Below are 25304 nucleotides of genomic sequence, written 5' to 3'. Positions count from 1 at the left end.
GACTGAGACAATACAGACAGACAGTGGCCGGCCAGCTTACCTCCTGACAGTGGGTCGGTGGTCCCGAGGCGGGGGTCTCAAATCCCGGACGAGCCCCCAAATGAAAGACCCCCGACTGGAGTCTTCCCTCTGGAGAGACCCTCGCCCAGAGATTACACCGAGACCACAAGTCAGATGCAAACAGCAAGAGGCTTTATTCAGGAACACGGGTACCCGGGGCGATACAGTCCCTCCAGAGGCTGAAGAGACTGGCGCGCCCACGGGCTGGAGTGGAGGGTTTTTATAGGGTTGGGCAGCGGAAGGGCGGGTACAGAAGCAGGAAGCATAGTTTACAGGGTTCTGATTGGACGATTCGTATGAGGCCAGGTTCAAACTCAGGACAGCTCGTGGTTTTTCCCCGAGCTCGACACGCCTGCTGACTTGGCTCTCATCCAGGGTACAAGTTGTTTTTCTGACCTCTAGTTACTTTTCAGGCCCTGCTCAAAAATGGCGTTAAGCTAAGCAAGTATGCTGGGGCCCTTCAATACGATATATTTTGATCATGTTTTCCCCACCCCAGCTCCTCTCAGACCCTCCCATCTCCCTACCCACACAACTTTATGTTCCCTCTCTCTCAAATAAAACAAAACAAAACATCAATAACAACAACAACAACACAACAAGAAACACACCAGAAAAAAAAAACAGAAAAATGAAAATCAAAATAAACAAGCAAAAGGTCAATGACAAAAAAAAAAAATGCCCAAACAAAGCAAAACAAGTCTACAAATGTCTACAAAAATACCACTGAGTTCCTTTTGTATCGACCAACTCCTCCTGGGCATTGGGGCCTGCCCTGAGGGGTGGTTAACATACCCAGTGAGACCTGATTTCTTTCTACTTGTCTTTTATATGTAGGAAAACTATTGATTTGTGTGTGTTCATTTTGTATCCGGTTACTTTGCTGAAAGGGTTTATCAGCGGCAGAAGTTTCCTGGTGGAGTTTTTAGGGTCTTTTCTGTATAAAATCTGATATGTGTAAAGATACTTTGACTGCTTTCTTTCCTATGTGTATCCCCTTGGTCTCCTCCAGTTGTCTTATTGCTCTAGCTAAGACTTCAGGTACTATAGTGAATAGATAGGCAGAGAGTAGACACTCTTGTCTGGTTCCTGAATTTAGTGCAAATACTTTGAGTTTCTTTCTGTCTAGGCTGATGTTGGCTATGGGGTTGATACAAATTGTCTTTAATATATTGAAGTATGCCCCCTTGTGTCTCTAGTCTCTCTAGGACTTTATCTTGAAGGGGTGTTGGGTTGTGTCAAAGGCTTCTGCATCTTAAGATGATCATGTGGTTTTGTCTTTCAGTCTCTTTATGTGGTGGGCTGTATTTATTGATTTCATATGTTAAACCACCTCTGCACCTCTGGCATGAAGTCTACTTGATCTTGGTGGATGATTTTTTTTTTCGTATGTACTTGATTTGCTTTGCAAGTACTAAGAATTTTTGCATCTACCCTGCAGCCAGGTGATGCTGATCTGAGTGGTCTCAACAGGGAAATGGTGGCATCCAAACATGTGCTGTTGCTGAGGACCATGTCTGGGTCCATGTTGATGTCCACGGCCCATGTCACCACCAAAGGCCACATGGATGCCTGGTCTACCACCTGAGGCCATGTTGGGGACCAGGAACATGCCACAACTGGAAGGCATGCTGATCTGAGAGGCCAGGGTGTCAATCGGGCCAAGCTGCTGCCGGAGTGGGGGGGGGGGGGCATGTTTGAGTCTGTGACCCTACAGAAGCCAGGGTCTGCGTCAATGTCAGTGGCTCCTGTTACCACCGAAGGCTATGTAGTTGCCCCGGGTATGGGCCAACACCATGTTGGTGTCTGAGGGTCATACTACCGTGGGGCCATACAGATTGGGGTGGACTGCACTGCCACCTAGGGCCATGGTGGCGTCTGGGCACAAGCTGCAGCCGAGGGCCATATCTGAGTGCACGGCCCTACTGCACCCAGGGTCTGTGTTGATATCCATGGTTCCTAATACCATTGAAGGCCAGGCAGATGCACGAGGTCTGGGCTGCCACCTGGAGCCATATTGTTGTCTGGGGGCCACCTTGCAGCCGGGGCAATATTGATCTAAGTGGCCTGCATAGCCACCCCGGGCCATGGTGACATCAGGCTGGGATGATGCAGAGGACCATGTCTGGGTCCATGGTTCTACAGCAGCTAGGGTCTATGTTGATGTCCATGGTCCTTGTTGCCACCAAAGGCCACAAGGATGCCCAACTTCAGGGCCACTACCTTGTTGGAGCCCAGGGACCATGCTGCAGACCAGGGAGATCAGAGAGGCCTGTGCTGCCACTTGGGGGCATGGTGACATCTGGTTCAAGTTGTTGCTGACGGCCATGTCTGGGTCCATGGCCTTGCCGGAGCTGAGGTCTGTGTTGATGTCTGTTGCCCCTGCTACCAGAGGGGCCCAGGTGAACCAAGTGTTGAACCATGTGTTGAAGTACGTGGACCTAGCTGAGTTGGCCCAGCCCCTCACTGACCAAAAGAGAACCCGTCAGGCCCCTCACTGCCCTGGGATAACGGACTCCCATGACCACGGCACGGGAAAGCTGGCCACACCCCCAACAGAGTTGGTCCTCACACTTGTGAAAGCTGGGCCCACCCCTCACCATGGGCATGGGAGAGCTGGCTCTGCAGCTCGCCTGAGGGGAGTGGTCCCAGCCGCCCAACTGACCAACTCTGCTGCCACCCAGGCACATACCCAGGTCTTTGAGTTGGCCCACCCCAACATCTACCCCATCTATGACCTGCTGGAGTGTGTGAAGGGACTGGTCCTGCCGAACCGTAGCCGCAGGATCTCCATAACTCAGGGCAACAGCAGAATATCCAAGAAGAGTTTTGTGAGGGTCCAGTATTGACGGTGTGCCAGAGGCCAGACGTCTTGCACCTGACCAACAACACATTACACAATGAACATTTGCAAGGAAAGCTGTTTGGACAAAAGGGTGTACTGCATGATACACAGCAGCTCCCAATGCCACTAAGACAATATGAGGTGATGGAGAGGCAGGAAAGACCAAGGAGGGGAGTGTTTCATTTTGTTTTGGTTGGTTTGTTCGTTTGATGGTTTTGTTTGTTTTTTTTAATTAATATTATTATTTGTATTTTTATTTTATTTTTTAAAATCTTATTTTTGTTATTTCTTTTTTAGTTTTCCATGGGGGGCCACTACAAGAGTAAGGGGCAGATACGGAGGGACTGGGAGATGAGTGGAACTGGAGTGCATGATGTAAAATTCCCAAAGATTCAATTAAAAAAATATGTTAATGAAAATATTTTGCATCTATGATCATAAGGGATATTGGCCTATAATTTCCTTTTTCCGCTGGGTCTCTGTGTGGTTTTGGAATTAGGGTAATGGTGGTTTTATATAAAGAATTAGGAAAAATTCCTCCTGTTTTCTTGGGTGTGGCTGACCTCTTCAGACTGACATAGTGACTTCTGTACTGCTGGGTTTTTTAATAGCTATTGCTTAAATTTGGTTTTATTGTGGAATGTCTTTTTCTTCGTCCACTGTGATTGAAAGTGTTGCTGAGTGTAATAGTCTGGCATCTGTGGTCTCTCGGAGTCTGTAGAACATCTGTCCGGGTCCTTCTGTGTTTCAGATTCTCCATTGAGAAGTTAGGTGTTATTCTAATGGGTCTGCTCTTATACATCACTTGGTCTTTTTCCTTTGTAGCTTTCAATGTCTTTCTTTGTTTTGTGCTTTTAGTGTTTTGGTTATTGCGTATCAGTGGGAGTTTCTTTTCTAGTCCCATCAGGTGTTTTCTATGTTTCTTGTGTCTTGAGAGGTGTCTCCTTTATGGACTGAGGGGATTTTCTTCTATGATTTCACGACAAATATTTTCTGGGCCTTTCTCCCGTGTCTCTTCTCCTGCTTCTCTCCCTGTGAATCATAGACTTGGTCTTCTCATAGTGTCTGGGACTTCCTGGAGGTTTTGTGCTTGAAATTTTTTAACTTAACATTTTCTTTGACAAAGGTACGCATTTCTTCTATGTTGTCTTCAACGCCTGGGATTCTCTCTTACATGTCTTACACTCTGTTGGTGAGGCTTACCTCTGGGGTTTTTGTTTGACATCCTAAATTTTTCCTTCGCAGTTTTATTTCAATATGAGTTTTTTTGGGTTTTGGTTTGATTTTTTTTTTGGTTGTTTTTTTGTTGTTGTTGTTTTGTTTTTTTCCAAGACAGGGTTTCTCTGTGTAGCTCTGGATTTCCTGGAACTCTCTCTCTCTCTCTCTCTCTCTCTCTCTCTCTCTCTCTCTCTCTCTCTCTCTCTCTGTGTGTGTGTGTGTGTGTGTGTGTAGACCAGGCTGGCCTTGAACTCACAGAGATCCACCTGCCTCTGCCTCCCGAGTGCTGGGGTTAAAGGCGTGGGCCACCGTCGCCTGGCCAGTATGGATTTTCTTTAGTGAGTTTATTTCTTTGTTAAATTCTACTTTAACGTCTTGAACTGTTTTCATTATTTCATTCAACTGTGTATGTGTGTGTCTATTTTCAGATTTTCACACATAAATAAGGGATTTATTCATGTTCTTGTTCAGATCCTTGAACGTATCTATAATTGACACTTTGAAGTCCTTGTCTCAGGCTTCAGCTGTATTGCATTTCTCAGGGCCTGCTGCAGTAGGGTTACTGGCTTCTGGAGGAGGCTTTTTGTCTTGGCTGCTCGTGTTTACGTTTTTGCTCTGGGATCTAGGCATCTGGAGTTACGGCATGTGGGGTGTTTCTTAGTGTCAATAGTTGGTTTTGTCTTTGTTGGACGGGTGTTCTATTTTTTTTTTTTTTTTTTTTTTTTTGTCACTACTGACCTCTCTGGATCCTAAGCAAAGGAGGTGGCTGTGGGGTCCCCGGCTGAGCCTGCTTCTGTGGGTCAGCAGGTGACAGAAAGGGATGGAGAGACATTAGGTGGAAAGGCTGAGAGGGGCCACCAAAAAAAGCTGGGGCCACCAAGATCCTCACCAGAGCAAGAGTCCCCAGGGAGCAGAGTTGGAGTGGGGGGGGAGGGGCTCCGGCAATCCGGCTACTACCGGACTGAGAGTAAGTCGGGAGAGATCATAGTGGAGGAGAGGAAAGACAGTGACAATCGTCTACCTGAGTCCCAGCCCAGTGTGGGGTACCACTTCCCCACTTCTTTGGTTATGTTCTGTCACTTATGAGAGAAAAAAATGTCAATTAGATAAGCTAAGAGTATTGCTGTCTTCAAATAAACTTGCATTTATTATTGATATGACTCAACATCTTATAATCTGTTAAAGTGATATTTCACTCTCTTTTACACTGGGAATTGATCTCGGCCTCCTGCATGTTAGACAAGCTCTCAACAACTGAGCCACATCCTCAGTCTTTCTGTTTGTGATGTAACCTCTATCCGACTTTCTGTTACATAGCTTTCTTAGAGTCCTTTGGCTCTTTTACAGCGGGTACCCATCAGCAAAGCTACACTACTTGTTAAAATTCCTAAATGCTTTCGCAGTTGGTTAGAGAAGGCTTTCCAGTGCTCTCAGCCACTTCTCCAGCTTCATTCAAAGCCACAAGCTCAACTGGAAGGTTTAATACAATGGGCTCTCAGGGCCTGGGTTTAGATCTGAGGCCCTGCCTCTTCTCTGACTAGTTAGTAGCCACCTCATAGACAATTACATTATTTTTTTATTGTCACCCTTGTGGTTATACATAGAAAATATACAACAAAGCACTAAATAAAACATACCCAACTGAATTCCACTTTCTTCCTCATCCCTTTTCCTTAGTTTCTGATTATTTGCTGCTTCTCTAAAAAAAAAAAAAAAAAAAGACAATTAAAGACAATTACTATGGTTATTTTCTTTGCGGGGGGGGGGGGGGGGATGTCTTTTTTTGAGACAACGTTTCTCTATATATCCCTGACTGTCCTGGAACTTGCTCTGTAGACCAGGCAGTCCTCAAACTCAAAGATGCACCTGCCTCTGCCTCCTGCGTGCTGGAATCAAAGGTGTGTGCACAACCACTGCCCATCTTCATGGTCTTTTGTTGTTGTTGTTGTTTTGTTTTGTTTTGCTTTTTGTCTTTTCGAGACAGGGTTTCTCTGTGTAGTTTTGGTGCCTGTCCTGGATCTCGCTCTGTAGACCAGGCTGGCCTCGAACTCACAGAGATCTGCCTGGCTCTGCCTCCCGAGTGCTGGGATTAAAGGTATGTACCACCACTGCCTGGATCATGGTTATTTTCTTATAAATTATCTTTCAGCTCTTAAAAATCTACAAGGGAATTTATTTACATAATATTTTCACTCAACTTTGCCTTGCTTTAGGAACCACCCAGACTTACAGTACTCTATTATAATGCCTTTGTGGACAACCATAGATTCCAAATTCTGTGACCCTTAGTAGAGAACAAAATCATAGCTCAGTCCAAACAGTTGTGAGGCATTTTAGACAAACCTCTCACTGTGCCCCTCCGAAGAAAAGAAGAGCTGGCATAAGCAGACTAAATCATTTTCATACTTCCTTACAATGTTGATCTGTAAAGATACTGGCCCTTTTTATTGTCTGTGCCAAATATATTAGCTAGACATTATGATCTGTTTTACGATTATTCTGGTTTAAATCTGATAGGCACACAATTGCATTGTTATCTGGGCGGCATCTTCCAGCATTCAATTACCGTACTCCCGTGCAGACCCACATCAAAGGCTTTTACAAACATTTAGATATATGTTTGTCCATGGAGTTTTCTGTAGCCAACAACTTGTTGAGTAATTTTATGAGACTGAATAAATCAGATTTGCCTGGCATTATCTGTCTTCATAAACAAATGCTTTCCACTGCCCATCACATTGTTATCTAAATGATTTCAGATCAATTTGACTAGCTCTAACTTGGACAATTGCATTCTGCCAGCCCCAAACTCCCTCTGTTTTTCAATTGGAGACATTATTCTTCCTTTCACTTAACAAAGTGTTCTGGGCAATAAGCAGGCAAGTATCTACACCAATCAGGCCCAGTTTCTGAAAGGTTTGTATTTGGTAGGCCAACTGGAACACACTATGTGTTGTATCCATGGGAGCACACTATGTGCTGTATCCATGGGAGCACACTATGTGTTGTATCCATGGGAGCATACTATGTGTTGTATCCATGGGAGCACACTATGTGTTGTATCCATGGGAGCACACTATGTGTTGTATCCATGGGAGCACACTATGTGTTGTATCCATGGGAGCACACTGTGTTGTATCCATGGGAATACACTATGTGTTGTATGCATGGGAACATACTATGTGTTGTATGCGTGGGAACACACTATGTGTTGTATGCGTGGGAACACACTATGTGTTGTATGCGTGGGAACACACTATGTGCTGTATCCATGCCACAGCTTCAGCTGGCAACATTGTTTCCTAAACCATTGAACTAGATAGCTTTAGTGTTTGACTGCGTTGACAGAAAATGTAAAAAAATAAATAACTAAAACCAAAAATTACCTTCCTTCATATGTGCTTTTAGTATACATTAATACTAGATTTCTTGGTAATGGACATTGAATTCATTGAATTGAATTTTATATCAGAAATTAATAATGAGATGTGTTAGATATGATTTTAAGAGAAATGTTATACCTTATCCTATGGAAGAGTGGTCATTGTACTTAGGAAAACTTATGGTTGTGTCAGCTGTGGTGGCCCACGCCTGTAACCCTAGCCCTGGACGGCTAACTCGGGGTGATTGAGAGTGTAGCCTGGAGTACATCGTAAATTCAGGGCCAGACTAGGTCAAAGAGCAAGACCCTGTCTCAAACAAACAGACACAGAAGGACAGGCACTCTTTAAGATAACCCAAATAGTCCAGACATTGTGGTGCACACCTCTAAACCCAGCACTCAGGAGGCAGAGGAGGGCAAACCTCTGTGAGTTCCAGGCCAGCCAAAACTACATAGTGACATCTTGTCTCAAGAACAAACAAACAAAAATATCAAAGTAAATAAGCAAAAGAATACATCATCTGGTGAAAGTATCAAAAAAAAAGTGATAAAATTGTTGGTGCAATTTCACTTACATGAGATGGCCTTTGAAGTCTGTAGCTGACCTTCATAAGTGGCATTTGTCTAAAACTATACATTTAACTTTGGGACAATCAGAAGAGCCACTGGCTACATGAAAATGTTAACACACATGCAAAGTGTGTTTCCGGAAAGGGAGAGAGATGAGCGAACTTCCGCTTCCCTTCAGTGTTCCTATCAACTTCAGGCTCAGCTTGGACTGCTGTGGCAGCTTCCTGATGTTCTAGGTTTATTCCTAGAAATGCTTAAAACAAACCCACGTTTTGAAATCCAGTCATAACTGCCAAGGGATAATATACCCACTAAGTGTGTGTGATGCTTTGCTGGGACCTGTCGTAATCAGCCCAGGAGAGTGTTATTTGTAGGAAGATTCAAACAAGCCAGGAGAGACAGAATAAATAAAATGCTTGTCATTATTTACTTATTAAAACTATCTCTTTTACCAGAGGAGTGTAGCTGAAGTTTCTATATAAATAATAATATTCCATAATAATAACAAAGTGGCCAAAACCCAGGAGAAACATGCACTGGGAAGCTGTCCTTTTCCTTTTTTTTTAATGAAGGACATGATCGCAGGATCAATTATAATAATGCTTTCTTGCTTTCCAGTGTTGTACTCTTAGATATCAACCATGCTTCTTTAGAGAAATATATTAAATACTTTGCTGGAAAGTATTGTTGAGAAGGGGAAGGATTAACGTTAAGTGTTGGTTTCGTTTCCTTTATCTTCCATGTCTCTAGGGACTTTACATAGGGCTAATGAGAACATTGGCCTGGATAGCATCTTGTATCGAGTTGTCAATCATTAAGAAAGCTTTTACCTGCCCCTGGTACATGGTAACTTTTAGATAAGGTACTATCATGCTTCCCAATAAGGAAGATTTGTCCAAAGGCATGATTGTTACTGTTTTTGTGGAGTAGGAGAGGTTGTTAAAGATTACAGGTAGGCTGGGCATAGTGGTGCACACATTTAATCCCAGAATTCAGAAGGCAGAGACAGACAGATCTCTGTGAGGTAGAGGCCAGCCTGGTCTACATAGAGAGTTCTAAGACAGCCAGGGTTACACGGTGAGACCTTGTCTCAAACAATCAACAATAACAATGACAATAATGATATATAAATATTCAATTAAATATAAATACCAAAATTATTATTATTATATAGCTTTGGAGCTGGAGAGATGGTTCTGCAGTTAAGGATGCTTACTGCTATTTTAGAGGACCCAAAATCAGTTCCCAGCACCCATGCCTGTAGCTCAGGCTGCAGGGGATCCAATCCAACCTCTCCCGGCTTCTGAGAGTACTGCGCTCACATGCACAGACACACATACATACACATAATTAAAAATAAAAAGTAAATCATAAACAATAACAAAACAAGCCAGAACTGCAGCATGCATCTGTAACCCCGGCATGGGTGGAGAAGGAGGGAGGTGGAGGCAGGCAAGTCCCTGGAGCCTCGCTGAGTAAGTGAGCTCCTATTTCAGTGGGAGAGGCTATCTCAAAATGAATAAATAAATAAGGTGGAAAATAACAGAGGAGGACACCCGCAGTTGATCTGTGGCCTCCATGCACACCTGCACGCAGAACACATAAGTATGTCTGCGATGCACACACACACACACACACACACACACACACACACACACACACACACCCTAATTAGGCATCCAGATCAGTAGACTTCATTCATACTTTCAGCAACAGCTTGCTGGTAGACCACCTCACTTTCTGAATGTTTCAACCTCCAGCCCTCCACTCAGATTCATAAAGACGTGCTGTCAAACCGCCTGCGAGATATTTGTGTGCACCCCCACAGGTCGGTGCTGCCTCCGACCCTGGTGAAGGAAGCTTCTTTTTGTAGTGGATAGCCACCACCGCAGAGACTCGAGACTGGTCAAGATGCTGAGGATGAGTAACTACTGAGTTCTCAGCCCTACGTGAAGCATCTATACCAATCCGCTCAAGGCTCAGAGAAAATTTCGGAAGAGGGGGCAGAGAGAATGTAAGAACAAAGGACAGGGAGGGGTGCCCCAGACATGGCACTCGGGGACTCACTGCAGTAAGCTCACTTGGACGAGATCAAGCCAAACAACCTTCCGCATGGATGTGGGAGGGGCACATGAGGTCCCACCCCTAGCTGAGGGGCTTCGGGCTTAGGGGAGGAGTCATTTTTGACAGATGAGTGGTTGTTCCTACTCTAGCGGATCACATCACATCCATGTACATGCAAGTAGGTCTAGCGGATGACATCACACCCACGTACATGCATGTAGGTCTGGTGGATGACATCACATCCATGTACATGCATGTAGGTCTAGCAGATCACATCACATCCATGTACATGCTTGTGGGTCTAGTGGATGACATCACACCCATGTACATGCATGTAGGTCTAGTGGATGACATCAACACATGTACATGCATGTAGGTCTAGCGGATGACATCACACCCATGTACATGCATGTAGGTCTAGTGGATGACATCAACACATGTACATGCATGTAGGTCTAGCAGATGACATCACACCCATGTACATGCATGTAGGTCTAGTGGATGACATCACACCCATGTACATGCGGTTAGGTCTAACTGAACTCGGTGAGCAGGTACAAAGAAAAAGGAAGTAAGAACGAGGAGTGGGAAGAAGGCCTTAAGATGAGAGTAGAGGGATTCGGGTTGGATGTGATCAGGAGACACTGTATATCATCAGACGGAGTATTAAAAAATCTAAAACAGAAGGGCTAGGTGTTGGGTGACCTGACACAGAAAAGGAGACCGTGTGACCTGATCGGAGACCAGAAGGATGCGACTGCGAGCCAAAGGCTGCTGGCGGCCAGCGGGAGCCAGAAACGCCCATCAATGAATTGCCCCTACTTACGTGAGGACGGTTCAGCGTGGACGTCTCTCCAGAAGCTTCCAAGAGTGAACACGCCCGCAGCGGTACAGAAGGCTCTCCACCAGTGACTTCAGGGGTTCCACACTGCCAGCACTGAGAAGAAACCAGGGTCCCTTACTCTGGACACCCATGCGGGGGGCTCAGAGCCAGCTAAGGAACTCCAGCACCTGGGGTGGGTCAGGGCGTGGAGCCTGCCCTGCGCTTTCCATGAGGCTCCCCACTGCGGGAGAGGAGTGCATTGCCTAGCAACCTCAGGCCTGACTAGGCTTCCCACTGCGCCCTGGTTTCCCCAGAATGGAGCATGCATCAGTGACTGTCAGAGTGTGGAGGCTATTTAAAAAATAGAAATAAATAAACTGAAACAGCCTGGGGCTGTGGTTCAGCGGTAGGGTGCTTGCTTTGCATGCAAGAAGACCTAGGTTCAACTCCCAATACTGCCCTCCAAAAGTGTATATAAACGTGTGTGTGTGTGTGTGTGTGTGTGTGTGTGTGTGTGTGTGTGTGTGTGCTGAGGCAGGAGGATCATTAGAACACAGAAGTTCATGGCTAGCCATCCTGGATAACAGATTGAGACCATCATCTCTTTTAAATTGTACTTAGGAACTGGCTCATTAATTAAGAGCACTTGCCAAACCAAAAAAAAAAAAAAAGCCAGGCGGTGGTGGCTTACGCCTTTAATCTCAGCACTCGGGAGGCAGAGCCAGGCGGATCTCTGTGAGTTCAAGGCCAGCCTGGTCTACAGAGTGAGTTCCAGGACAGGCTCCAAAGCTATACTGAGAAACCCTGTCTCAAAAAATCAAAGAAAAAAAAAAAAAAGAGCACTTGCCACTTTTCCAGAGGACCGAGTTCAGTTCTCAACGCCCTTATTCGGCAGCTCCCAACTGCCTGTAACTCAAGCTCCAAGGATTTCAACACCTTCTGGCTTCTGTGGGCAATTGCACACGTGTGGCATATATACACAGACAGACGCATACACATAAGAATAAATATAATATATATGTGAATAATTATGAGTGCCATTTTTCTCAATGGCAACATTGGGACTAGGAGTCCTCAAAGGAATTGACTATGTATCTAGATTTTATAGACGTTTTCATAAATATGAAACAATGCAATATTTTTCTTATTAACTATTACATCTATTTTCCTGTGTAGAATTCCTTCACGGAAGTTCCCTGAAACAAATCACAGAAAAGTGGTATAACAGAAGAGGAGCAGGGATGAAAAGAAGCGGAGCAGAATCAGGCTATGTGAGGCCTCCCTAAGCGTACCGCAAGGGTCTGCACAGTGTCCCCCAAATATTTAATGCTCCACCCGAGAAAGCATGTGTGCATAGCGGAACACTCCGGACATATTTTGGACAATTATGTGAGAATCTTCATCATGGCCACTTTCACTGAACAGCTTTGCTGTGAGCGGAGGGTTCTCGGGAGCTGGAATTGCTCTTTGCAGGCAGGATGCGCTGGGTTGAAGCAGCCCCGGGCTTTCCTTGCACTTCGCTGGGACTGAAGATTCGCCGTATTAGCGTTCTCCAGACACTTAGGCCGTGTGAAATTATGCCCCTCAATTACAAATTCTCCCAGCCTCCCCTCTTGCTTCCCTGGCTTCAAGTCTCATTTCAAATACTCCACCAAATAGTTGGCATAAAAGAAGTAAACCTTTGTTTCCTCCTTCCTTCCACCTTTCTCTGGAGATAATAACACTTCCCTCGTTCACAGAGGGTGAGGCATAATATTGTGTAAAGCACTTTAAAAGCCTTTGATGTGGGAGCTAATGGAAACAAAACTGCATGGTCACCTACACTTCCAGTGCCTCTCAAGTTGGCCGTTTTCTTTTTTTGTTTATTTATTTTGCTTGGCTGTTGAGAAGAAATATTGTTGTGCTGTTGAATGTCGACACTTAGTTCTGCTTTCCTCGGCTTCTTTGTGACACACCCCCCCCCCCCCCCCCCGCCCCGTGTAGTTTAACTACCACAGAACCACAGATTGTTCCCGGGGAACTGACTGGAGTGTGGTCTGTTTTGTGACTGAAGAGCCTAAAGATGATTTCATCTCAAGCCCAAGAGCCTCCCGGATACCAGCTCCCAACACAGCCGTGTGTGAGGACATCACCGCACACCACTGCACGACACCTTGGGACCTCACACTCTTTAGCCACCAGCTCTATGCTTACATTCATTAAACCTGTGATCTCATTATATGAAAGAACTGATTGGGCCTGTCCACAAAGTGCCCAGCCCAATGTTTTACTCATAGTAAGTATTCCAGAGAAGATTCCGAGCAATTCAATAAAACGAAATCGTAGGCTTCTGCAGATCGTGCACTGCAGAAATCTCTGGCCCAAACAGTCTAGTGGTGTTCATGTGGGTTATCTCCAAACTCCAAGTAATCCCCTTGTTGAGAACCATTTGGCAGAGCCTTGGAAGCTGAGCTGAGTCATTTTGATGGATATTCATGTAAAAATCTGCCTGAACTCTTCCCTCTGCGATTGTTTATAAAAGATTATACTATACAACCTACGGATTAGTTGGATGTGGTAGTTTGTGGCAATAATCCCAGCATTTAAAAGGCTGAGGCAGGAGGATTACCGAGATCAAGGCTAGTTTGGGCCACATAGCAAGAGCCTGTCCCTGTCTCAAACCTCAGAGACTTAGGATAGTTCAGATGCTATATTGAGAAGAATCTGTACAAAAAGGACATCAGTGGCAGAGGGAGGGAGACACAAGCCGTGCCAGGAAAGCCAGTGCAGAGTGAATGAGTTTACTGGAGCTGCCTGGAAGCCACACGCAGGTGAATTCTCATCCTGGCTGAGAAACTTGCTCTGTTACCTCGAGGGACTTGCTTAACCTCTGAGTCTGCTTCTACTCAGGGAAGCTGTGGAGGTGTGTTAGCCCTTGTCTGACTCAGCGGGGCAGTTCAACAAAAGGCTTTGTCATCAATCACCATTTAAAACGTTCTGTGCCGGGGAAGTGAAGGCGACCAAAATCAACATAAAACACGGCTCCCTGCAGCTGTAAGGAAAGCCTGGGGGACTGAACCCAAGGAGTCGGGATCAGATGGACATGACAGCTTTGTCCTACTCACTCTGAGTTCAATCTGGAGTGTGAAAAAAATCTTTGGCGGAAGAACAATAAAGGTACAGTAAAGCATGCATACAAAAAAAAAAAAATCCATATGCAGGAGGCAGAGGCAAGAGGATCACCACAAGCCTCAAACCCAGCCTGGGCTGCATAACAACGTTCCATCTCTAAAAAAACAAACGAAGGAGCTTGGGAGATGGCTTAGTGAGTAAACTCTTCCCCTGCGGTCGTGGTCACCTGAGCTCCGATCCCCAGGACTCCCATGAAGCTGGGTGTGGGAGTATGCATCTGAAATGCCAGAGAGCTCGTATGTGAAGCAGAGCAGAGACCCTGTCTCATGGTGGGAAGATAAAGACTGATGTCCAAAGTTGTCCTCTAACCTCTGCATTTACACTATGGCACATGCATGCCCACGCTCAGATCATGCACACAAACAGATTTTTTTCTTCAAGAAAAATAAATAAAATGATAAAAACCGAAGCCCTAAATAAAACTACTGAATCTGGATAGAATTACTTCCACTTTTCACGGGGCTGCTGTCTGGGAAAGGAGGAAGACAGTTCAAGTCCTTTGATCACCAGCCAAGTTCAACAAAGTGGTCAAAAGAGTAGAGAAATGAGCAAAGCCTGGATCTTATAAACAGCTGTGTTCTACTCCTGCGCTTGATTCCTGCCTAGACGGGTAGACCAGAAGGAGCTAGGGATTATCATTAGACCAGGAGGTGCCAGGGATTATCATCAGAGTCGTATCCTCGGAGGGGTCTCCAGAGTGAGTGCTGTCAAGATCAAGGCTCTAAAAAGATTAAGTTTGTCAGTTGCCTGTCATTTAGCCCAAGAGATGGATGACTTGCCCAAGGAGAAAAATAAAGGCTTTTAGTTTCTCTTGACCCACCTGAGTGAATTAAAATAATTATTTTATTTTCAAACAAAAGCATTAATAACTTGAAATTCTAAGATTATAATACACTACTATATTTCACAATGAGAAACTGCACAAATAATTGTGACAAGGATAATGATTTAGGATAATACTGTTTTTTCCCCACTATACATTGGTGAAATGATTGACAACATAGACGCTTTTAAGTAACTTAACTAAATGTTTTTTGAAGGCTTAAGCAAACAGCATTACATGAAGCTGCCATGTAGTTCTCTCAGCCCCTAGAAGTCAAAGGGTCAGAGATATACTGGATATGGTGGTGCATACCTATAATTCCAGTGATCAGAGGCTGAGGCAGGAGGATCAAGGATTTAAAGCAAGTTCAAGGCCAGCCTGAGATACATGAGCCTTTACTTCAAATAAGGTCTGGGAATGTAGATTAATTAATAGCATGTACAAAGCCTTAGGTTTAATCCCCAGTACTGGATAAACCAGGCGTGGTGGTGCATGGCTATAATCCCAGCATTCGGGAGGTGGAGACAGGAGAATCAGAAGCTCAGAGTCATTTTTGGTTACATTTTGGTTTTATACTGAGGCTGAGCCCAACCTGGGAACATGAATCTCTGTCTCAAAGAAGAGAGAGAGAGACAGAGAATAGAAGAAGAACCATTAAGTGGATAGATTATATAAATAACAGCTATTTCAGATCCAGATGGCTTTCCTTCCCCTTTCTGTAAACGCATATATAATGCAGAAGAACAAAACAGCAATCACATGAGTTTCTGCACACTTTTCTACGGTCTTAATGCACGTGACTCCAAAATTCATACACTGACAGGGAACCCTAAGTGGGTGGCTTTGAGAAGAAGACCTTTGGCAGGTGGTGAGGTCATGAGGGCAAACCCCAGAGAAACTTCTATCCTTCTCAAGCAAAGACATGGAAGGGAAGCACAGTCCTGGAACCAGAATGCAGACCCCCACGAGACACACGACCTGCAGCAGCTTTGACCCCGGACTCCTCTTCTAGAACTGAGAGAAGTGGCTGGCTGTTCTTCATAGGCTACCTGGTTCCTGGTAACTTTGTTTCAGCAGCCCAGATGGGCCAAAGGAGGCTTCATTCCAGAACAGTGGCTTTTTTGTTATCTTGTCATATTTCCTAATGAGTGAACTAAGCGTCTCAAATATCAATTTTCCCATGTCCCAGTCCTTCCCTGCTTTTCTTTTAAAAATTCATAAATCTCCACTTCCCGCTGCTTGTGGTTGTTCTGGACTGAGCTGTTCTCTTGTTTGTAATTGATGTTTTCAGTTCTCCTCTGCCATGTTTTGCTGGATAGGACATTAGAAACGCCTGTGGCTACAACTCCAACCTTTCTGTCTTGGCGTCTCCCCTGCTATCAAAGCCATGGAATCCCTGCTCCACTGCGGGCCAGCTTGCATTGGGACCATGTCTAAGTAGGACCCGTCAGGTGCTATTCCCTTTCTGTTTTCAGAATTCCTTAGTACCCATCTAAAGCAGTGAAAGTCAGCTCTTCCTCAGCTCCCAGGGAAAGAGTGGTTCCCACCACCTCTAAAGGCAGTCCTGTCCAATACTAAAATTCACCATAGAAGAAAGTCATACATAGTTGTATCAAATACAATTTTCATTGTTTTATAGTTTTATTAATTACAAGATTAATTCCAAATGCATTAGCTAGGCATACTGGTACACACCCATCATCCTAGCACTTGGAAGACAAAGGGGAGAAGACCTTGAATTCAGGGCCACCCTGAGCTATATAGGAAGACCCTGTTCTAAAAACCACATATATAGTAAATGTAATTTTAAAATATTATATATTCTTTATCCTTATTTTCTACAAAAAAATCTGCAAGTGGCATTTTATCGTATTCTAAAAATTTGTAAAGCCAATAACATTATGTAGGAAACATACTTTGTAAGTTTTCTAGAATGTTAGGAGGGAGTTACTGAGAAACTATAGGGAAGGTAGAAAATATTCACGGCTCTAGAGGCCAGGCATAACTAGGAACATTAGGATTTGGGCTCCTGCCAGAAGCTTTTGAAGCCTCCCTCTTCAGGGGTGAGTCCTCTTTTAAGTCAGGGGTTCCTACTCTGGTGTTACCTTTTCACCAATGAACCTTAATGAGATTGGGGTTCACAGAGATTTCAAGTCACCCACAGCATCAAGGTGTGCCTGTGTCTATAAATGACTGAACCCTGTCTTTTCCTGACACCTACTAAAGTTTTATCACATATTAATCACTGCTGTGTGCCCGGGCTCCACATTTCCCTGCGTTCAGCAGCTCTAGACACCTACAAATATGTTTTGCTATAAATTACTGGCACCGTTTCTGTTGATATTCGGCATAATCAAACATTTGTAAGCATGCTGCCTTTTCAATCTGCTCAGCTGATGCACTTTACCTGATCTTTCATTAAAGCAATCAAAACACGTGCTGTGTCCCATCTAATGAATGTTGCATGTATGATTAAGTGCTTTCATTCATATTGCAAGTTTGATTTAATGTAATCTGCCTTTCAGACAGCCATTAGCCTAGCTCCTATGTGAATTCGATTAATTGGCTGAATTCTTCCAGATGTCCATTAAGCATTACAGGAATTTGTGGAAACAGCAGGGACTGTCTAGCACAGAACCAAACAATGAAATGTTATATTGCTGCCATGACTTACCAAAAGCTGGATTCATTTTCATTAATAAAACATCTGTACTCCTGCGCAGCTATGCATTGAGATGCGTTTATTTTGTATGTTTATTTCTCTTATGACGGTGAAAAGATAGTTAAACCGAAGCGCATTTGCTGATATGTAGACTCGAGGCTTGGCAGGTGATGACTGACAGAACAGCTCAATTTTCCAAGTTTACAGTAGGCCTAGACACAAGGAAGGGAGCTAAGAAACACCTGTTTGACGCAGACTTTAAAAACACACCGGGCTGCAGCAGCGGGAAAGCTTTAAGTGGTATGAGAGACAGACTCTGAACAAGATTTGATTGTCCCCCCCAACCCCCAACGAGTCTCCGAGAGAAAGGGGCAGAGGTGGCTCTTTCTCCCCCTTATACAGTTGATTAGTAGTGGGCTAGAAGGGATGGCGGAGTCAGCATTCACAGACAATACCGCACACCAAAATCGTGAGGGGCCCCAAGAGGGATCGACGGGGAGAGAGCCCGAGGCCTCCTCCTCAAGAGCAAACGGGTAGGCAGGGGCCTGGGGTGTTGGAGGGGCAGCCTTAGCTGCCCCTGCTCAGTAGGCGTGGTTAGAGATGAAGAGGGATGCGCTGGCCGCCTCCCCTGACTGACCACTTGGAGTGTACTTTCCTTGGCAAGCGAGGCTGTTGGCCAGGGCACGCTTAATGAATTCCTCCTGGGCAGCCTTCATGTTCTCCTTCTTCCCACCCCAGGCCTTCAGAGCAGAGGCCTGCAGGGCTCGGCCATAGGAGAAAGTCAAGGCCCATGGCTTCAGCAGGGGACACTTGTTGATAGCATTGAGGTTGATGGACGCCTCTTCCTCACTCTGCCCTCCAGACAGGAAAGTGACCCCAGGGACAGCAGGGGGCACTGTGCGACGAAGTGCTGTGACAGTTGCCATGGCAATCTCCTCATTGGAAAATTTCTGGGTGCAAGCATGGCCTGGGGTGACCATGTTGGGCTTCAGCAAGGTGCCTTCCAGGTAGATATGGTGGTCGCTCAGAGCCTTGTAGACAGCAGCCAGTACCTTCTCGGTTACATACTGACAGCGCTTCAAGTCATGGTTCCCATCAGGGAGGATTTCGGGCTCCACAATGGGTACAATGCCATTCTGCTGGCAGATGGTGGCGTAACGGGCCAGAACATTGGCATTTTCCATGATGGCAAGGGCTGAAGGGGTGTGTTCCCCAATCTTCAGCACACAGCGCCACTTGGCAAAGTCGGCTCCATCCTTCTTGTACTGGGCACAGCGTTCAGACAGGTCATCCAGCCCCTGGGTGGTGGTCTCGCCATTGGTTCCTGCCAGGGGCACCACGCCCTTGTCTACTTTAATGCCCACAACACCACCCTTGGACTTGATAACTTGAGGGAAGGAACGTCCATCATCCGCCTTCTGGTACAGTGTCTCGTGGAAGAGGATCACGCCCCCAATGCAGGGGTTCACACGGTCGTCGGCGGTCAGCAGCAGCTGGCGGTAGAAGCGACGGTTCTCCTCCGTGTTCTCGGCGCCGATGGACTCCAGCCGCTTGGCGATGCTTCCAGTGGACTCATCTGCAGCCAAGATGCCCTTGCCCGGAGCCACAATTCGGTGAGCGACGTCAGACAGCTCCTTTTTCTGCTCCGGGGTCAGTGCTGGGTACTGATAGGGCATAGTGCCGATGGCAACATGTTCCTGGCACAAGAGAGAGTGGGTCGGCTGGGCGCCGTGGCAGGTGGGCGAGGGGCCTGCGGAGCGAACGTTGCTAGGGTCACCAGAACCTGGATCTGTGGCGTGTTCCGAGAGAACGCAGCCTACTCAGCTGGCGGGGATGGGGGGGGTTGGGGGGATGGATCAACTCACTGGGGAGACCCACCTGCCTCTGCCTCCCGAGTACTGGGACTAAAGATGTGCACCACCACCACCCAGCTCAGAAGTTAATATCCAACAAGAAAAGTGACCGTTTCTAGCCGAAAAATCATCTGCAATTAAAAGAATAACACAAAAATTACTTTTTGTATTTCTTTTACAAGGATCTACAGATTAATTTTACTAACCGAAGCTAAAAATCTTGGGCTGGAGTTGAGCAGTTGAGAACACTTACTGCCGTCGCAGAGGACCTGAGTTTGGTTCCCAAAACCCACATGGGGCGGCTCACAACCACCTGTGACTCCCAACTCCAGGGCATCCAATACCCTCTTCTGGCCTCCTCGGATACTGTATACAATGGTGCATGTACATACATACAAACAGTTATACACATAAAATAAAGATAAGTAAGCCTCTTTTTTAAGCTAAAAATCTAATGACCTAACTTTATGAAATAATGTTTTCATAATTAAATATAATCTCTGCTGTAAAGGCACAGTATAGAAATTTAAGGCTAGAATACTTTGTATCCCTTCTTTTTAAAACTTTGTGGGCCGGGCGGTGGTGGCGCACGCCTTTAATCCCAGCACTCGGGAGGCAGAGGCAGGCGGATCTTTGTGAGTTCGAGGCCAGCCTGGTCTCCAAAGCGAGTTCCAGGAAAGGTGCAAAGCTACACAGAGAAACCCTGTCTCGAAAAACCAAAAAAAAAAAAAACTTTGTGTGTGTGTGTGTGTGTGTGTGTGTGTGTGTGTGTGTGTGTGTGTGATTTATTAGATTGACTCCCTGCTCTGGTCCAGCTCTAGCTCACAGAAGAGGCTGAGAATCTAGTAGTTCTCAGTCCACAAGACTGGCTGCCTCAGCAGTTTTGGTCTGGTGCTAAAAATGGAGGATTCCTGGAGAGCTGGTCTTCAGTCTACACAAGACGTCACTTCTGATATCAGCAGAGAAATGCCACAGCCACAGAGCAAATGAACTTGCCAGCGAGAGTGAGGGCAAACAGGCAAAGAGCAAAGCTTCCTTCTTCCAGGCCCCTTTGACTGAACACAGTCAGGGTTCCTCTGCTTCAAGTGATCTGATCAAGAAAATCTCTCACAGGAGTGCCCAAAGGTTTCTGTCTCCGTTGATTCCAGATGCCGTCAAGTTGATGATCAAGATTAGCCATCAAGGCCAGGCGGTGGTGGCGCACGCCTTTAATCCCAGCACTCGGGAGGCAGAGCCAGGCGGATCTCTGTGAGTTCGAGGCCAGTCTGGGCTACCAAGTGAGTTCCAGGAGAGGCGCAAAGCTACACAGAGAAACCCTGTCTCGAAAAACCAAAAAAAAAAAAAAAAAAAAAAAAAAAAAAAAAAAAAAAGATTAGCCATCATACTAAGATAGTCATATTTTTAGAAGATATGTTCTTACTTGAGTAGAGTTCGGGTGCTTCCTGAGCTATCTACTTACAGAATATTGTTCAGGGCTAAATATTTCTATGAATGAATGTAAGTTTCCTGACATTGAGGGACTTGATTTCTTCATCACTTTATCCTAAAAATACTGGGGGCTTGAAATACTGCTAGATACAACAGCTGCAGGCATGGCGGTGCTGGGCACACAGCAGTCGGCTGCAGGCATGGCGGTGCTGGGCACACAGCAGTCGACTGCAGGCATGGCGGTGCTGGGCACACAGCAGTCGGCTGCAGGCATGGCGGTGCTGGGCACACAGTAGTCGGCTGCAGGCATGGCGGTGCTGGGCACACAGTAGTTGGCTGCAGGCATGGCGGTGCTAGGCACACAGTAGTCGGCTCCAGGCATGGCAGTGTGGCCTGAGGTCCCAGCAATCAGGAGGCTGATGCAGGAAGATCAGGAGTTTGTTGCCAGCCAGAGACATTGAGTTTTTTTTTTTTTTTAATGTATTCAATAAAATATTTTTTGTTCTTTGGAGTTTTCATTGATTTGTGTTTTGAGCTAGGAACCTTACTAGGCTGTCCAAGCTGGCCTTGCACTCTCGGCCTCAAATGACCCTGAGTAGCAAGCAGAGACAAGCTCACACCACCACATGGCTCGTATGTTGGATGAATGAAATATTAGCCTAATACATTACATGACCTCTGTTTCAGATTTCTCCTCAGAGGAAGCCTTAATTGCAAAGTCCTGGACAACCCTGGTGTTGCCTCCCATGGGTTCACCACAAGAAGCAAAATCAGTCATTGTTTAAGCACCTTTGCGATTTGGGTGTTTCCTGTTGTCAGAAACTTTTTATTTTTAGGATCAGTCTTTGACAAGTAAATGTTTGGTGAGTTCCCAACAAAAGGATAAGATGTCTGCTTACTCAAGAACAAACTGGAAGAGAAATGGGGGTGGCTGAATGCCATCTCTTGTAGTGCTTGTGATGGACGACTGGACCCCAAAGCTTTGTCATTTGTAAGGAGTATCACCAGACACGCCTGCACTCACAACCAACACAAGGGGCAAGCTCTTCAGCTTCTTCGGAAGAAATGCTCCAAAGTTTCCTGAAACTTCAACTAATTAAAAAAGGAAATGCAGCCAGCGAAGCCCTGGTCATTTCTAATTTACAATATTGCTTTGCTTCCAAGGTAAATGTGGACAAGTCACAACTTCTTTTGATGCCTGAGGGATTGAAAAAATTAAATCAGCAGGATTGGCTATTGATGTTTTCTAGCAAATGTTTTGAAATCTCTGCCTTTCATCCATCTTATAGGGAACCAGGATTGCTTTCTGAGCCTTCAAAGATATTAATTCCTTTAATAAATCCTTACTTGGATGTTGAGAACTTCCAAGGGTTAGGTTTCTGTAGCAATCTCTCCATCAGGGGTGAATGTTGCCCGCAGGCAGATTCCCAATTTTTTTTTCCAAGTATCATCACTCTTGGTCTGAAACTGGGGTGAACCAACGTTACAAGAGATTAAGCACACCTTCTGTCCAGCCTTTTCAGAAGACTTCCTGATTATATTCCTTGCAAAGCAAATTTTGAGACAGGCGGTTTGCCTTCCTGGGGAATCAGCACTTAATGAGATAATGCAGACACTAGCAGTCACTGTCCCACCCCTGCTCTTTGACCCCTGCTCTAGCCAATGTCAAGAACATGGAGGGAGTGGGGGCCGGGGCTAGGAGTGAAGGGGAAGAGCTGGGTAAATATCATCAAAACACATTGCATGCATGTATGCTATTCTCAAAGAATTAATTAAAAAAAATCATAATTTTAAAAACAAATGATGGAGAGTGAGAAGTTCCTAAAATGCAGTGGATATGTGTCAAGAAAAGTAAAGTGCAGGAAACTGAAACAAAAATGTTCAGCCATAGTAGTCGGCATGCATGCCTCATGTGGAGGGAAAGTAACAGGGTGGTGGGGATTCTGTAACAGCATCCATTCTTCAGTAGGCTTTATCTAACTTATACAAAGACAGTAGGAATAAAAGGGTACCACCTTGCTCTCGGGGACAGCATGATGTCAGTGTCTTTCATTAAAGGGGACCATTGGGGACATTGGTCTAGCATGTTGTCCTAAGGCATTTGCTGTAAATTCCTGTTTAAGGAGGAAACATGAGTGTGCCTCTGTTGAAGAAGTGGACACCTTTTCCCTTTCTGTCCAAGCCTTTAAAAAGAAAAGAGAAGTGTTGTTTTTTGTAGTTACCACCCAGCTCCCAAAATAAATCACACATGGAGGCTTATTCTTACTTATAAACACTCGGCCTTAGCTTGGCTTGTTTCTAGCCAGCTTTTCTTAACTTTAAATTATTCCATCTATCTTTGCTCTGGGCTTTTCTTTTTCTATTCCTGTATATCTTTGTTTGTTTCTTACTCTGTAGCTTGCTGTGTAGCTGGGTGGCTGGACCCTGGAGTCCTCCTCCTTCTCTGGCTCCTTCTTTTCCAAAATTTCTCCTTCTATATATTCTCTCTGCCTGCCAGCCTCACCTATCCTTTCTTCTGCCTTGCTATTGGCCATTTAGTTCTTTATTAGACCATCAGGTGTTTTAGACAGGCACAGTATCACAGTTGCACAGAGTTAAACAAATGCAATATAAACAAAAGTAACACACCTTAAAATAATATCCCCCAACAGGGAAGGATACATAGACTGGCTTTGTGGGAAAGAAAGATATTTGATGATGAATAACCAAGCTAGCATGGCTCTCCTGAACACTGAACTAAAGAGTGTCTGGGAACCTTTTAATCATAAAAAGTGAGTGGTATGTGGACAGCTAATGGCATGATGACCAGTTCAGAGGACAGGATTAGAAGGATCTTGGGGGTCAGGTAGAAAGTCTGCTACCAATTGGGGTTCTGTTCTCTCTTCCATGATGAATCTTTAGCAATTGTTCTTTATGATTTACTTTAGACTGATATTTCCAAAAGTCAAATGTGCTAAGCAAATTAACCCTACAAAAATTACCAATATTGTCACATTACTAATGGCTCCTGAACTATATATTTAGAGATATATTTCATTATGCCAATTTTTTCTTATTAAGATACAATGATGCAAATTTCAAGTTGAGGCTCCAGCTCATGGCATACTGCTTACTTAGCACATACAAAGCTCTAGGCTTCATTCCCAGCTCTGTAAAGGAAGGAAGAGGAAACACATGTGTAGAGATCAGAGGACAACTTTTAGAATTCAGTTCTCACCTCTCACCTAGTCAAGGCAGGATCTCTCTTGTTTTTGTTGCTATGCTCTGTACTCCAGGCTAGCTGGCCAATGAGTTTCCGGTGTGATTCTCTCCTCTTTCTCTCCCATTTCACTGTAGACGTGCTGAGATTATAAAAGCACACCTACACCTCATCTGACTTCCTTTATACACGGGTTCTGGAGGTTGAACTCAGGTTATCAGTCTTGTGCAGCCAGTACTTTTACCCCTTTCCTTTTAAGCTATCTTCCTGGACTTTTACAACTTTTGTTTTGTGTTTTGGAGACAGGGTCTCACTGTGTAGCCTTGTTTGGTCTGAAGCTCTCTATGCAGACCAGGGTGGTCTTGAACTCAGACTGACCGCCTCTACTCCTCAGTGCTGGTTTTAAAGGCATGCACCATCACATCTGGCGTTTTTCATTATATTTTAATTTACTCTGTGTGTGTGTGTGTATGTGTGTGTGTGTGTGTGTGTGTGTGTACTCATGCATAAGCACATGCACATGTGACTGACAACTTCTGGGAGCTGAATTGGTTCTCCCAGTACACTGGGACATGCAACATGACATTGCACACTTGTAGAGGTCAGAGGACAAGCTGTGGCAGTTAGTCTTTCCTTCCACTGTATGGATCCTAGGAACTGAACACAGGTCATCAGGCTAGGCAGCAAGTATGTTTAGCCACTGAACTATCGAACTAGTCTAGGGCCCCAGATTTTTATAAGTTCTACAATTAAATTTTCATTTCATTATCAAGAATGATTTTTACCATAATAAAATAATTGACTCAATGTTTAAAAAAATAAAAAGCTGCCATCCTTCATAATAGACCACTGGGAAGAATTCTAGTTTCACTCACTATTTGCCTCGAGAGCTTATGATTCTCCCAGTGTGAAGACAATTCTAAGCATCTTTAAAAACAAACAAACAAACAAAAACTCCACAGATGCAGCCAAGGTAGAAAACTAATGACTCACAAGAATCTAAACACAAATTCCTACCACCATCGGAGACAACCTCTGTCGCTAACAGAAGAAATGAATTAGGACCAATAAGTTCTCTGACTACTCCACAAACAGGGAGTCAATACAGAAGAGAGAGCTACGTCATAACCCAAAAGTTCAGCCTGCTAAGAGCCCCGGAGTCTTGTGAACGAAGCAGGAAGGGTGGGCAGCTCCAAGCTCCCCCGT

At 45.0% G+C, this 25304-nt stretch overlaps 2 protein-coding genes across 2 annotated transcripts in view; one reads left to right on the top strand and one right to left on the bottom strand.

The window, feature by feature from the left end:
- Positions 1–12824, top strand: part of Ralgapa1 (Ral GTPase activating protein catalytic subunit alpha 1) — a 253765-nt gene extending 240941 nt beyond the window's left edge. Inside the window, exon 41 of the mRNA XM_052738549.1 lies at positions 12139–12824. Within this exon, the coding sequence (XP_052594509.1) occupies positions 12139–12248 (110 nt within the window). The 3' untranslated portion in view covers positions 12249–12824. The remainder of the gene's footprint in view (positions 1–12138) is intronic.
- A 5375-nt stretch (positions 12825–18199) lies between these two features.
- LOC128110477 (fructose-bisphosphate aldolase A-like) lies at positions 18200–19294 on the bottom strand. The gene has a single exon (XM_052738178.1). The coding sequence runs from the start codon at positions 19292–19294 to the stop codon at positions 18200–18202; it is 1095 nt and encodes a 364-aa protein (XP_052594138.1).
- Positions 19295–25304: the final 6010 nt, after the last annotated feature.

The sequence above is a fragment of the Peromyscus californicus genome, unplaced genomic scaffold (genome assembly GCF_007827085.1).
Source record: "Peromyscus californicus insignis strain IS unplaced genomic scaffold, ASM782708v3 Scaffold_15__1_contigs__length_86483966, whole genome shotgun sequence".
Taxonomy (NCBI): Eukaryota; Metazoa; Chordata; class Mammalia; order Rodentia; family Cricetidae; genus Peromyscus; species Peromyscus californicus.
The sequence above is the reverse complement of the archived record's forward strand: the minus strand, read 5'-3'. Positions and strand labels throughout refer to the sequence as shown.

Bases quoted from the DNA above. Each gene is read 5' to 3' on its own strand.
- LOC128110477 (XM_052738178.1), bottom strand. From the start codon at position 19,294: ATGCCCTATCAGTACCCAGCACTGACCCCGGAGCAGAAAAAGGAGCTG.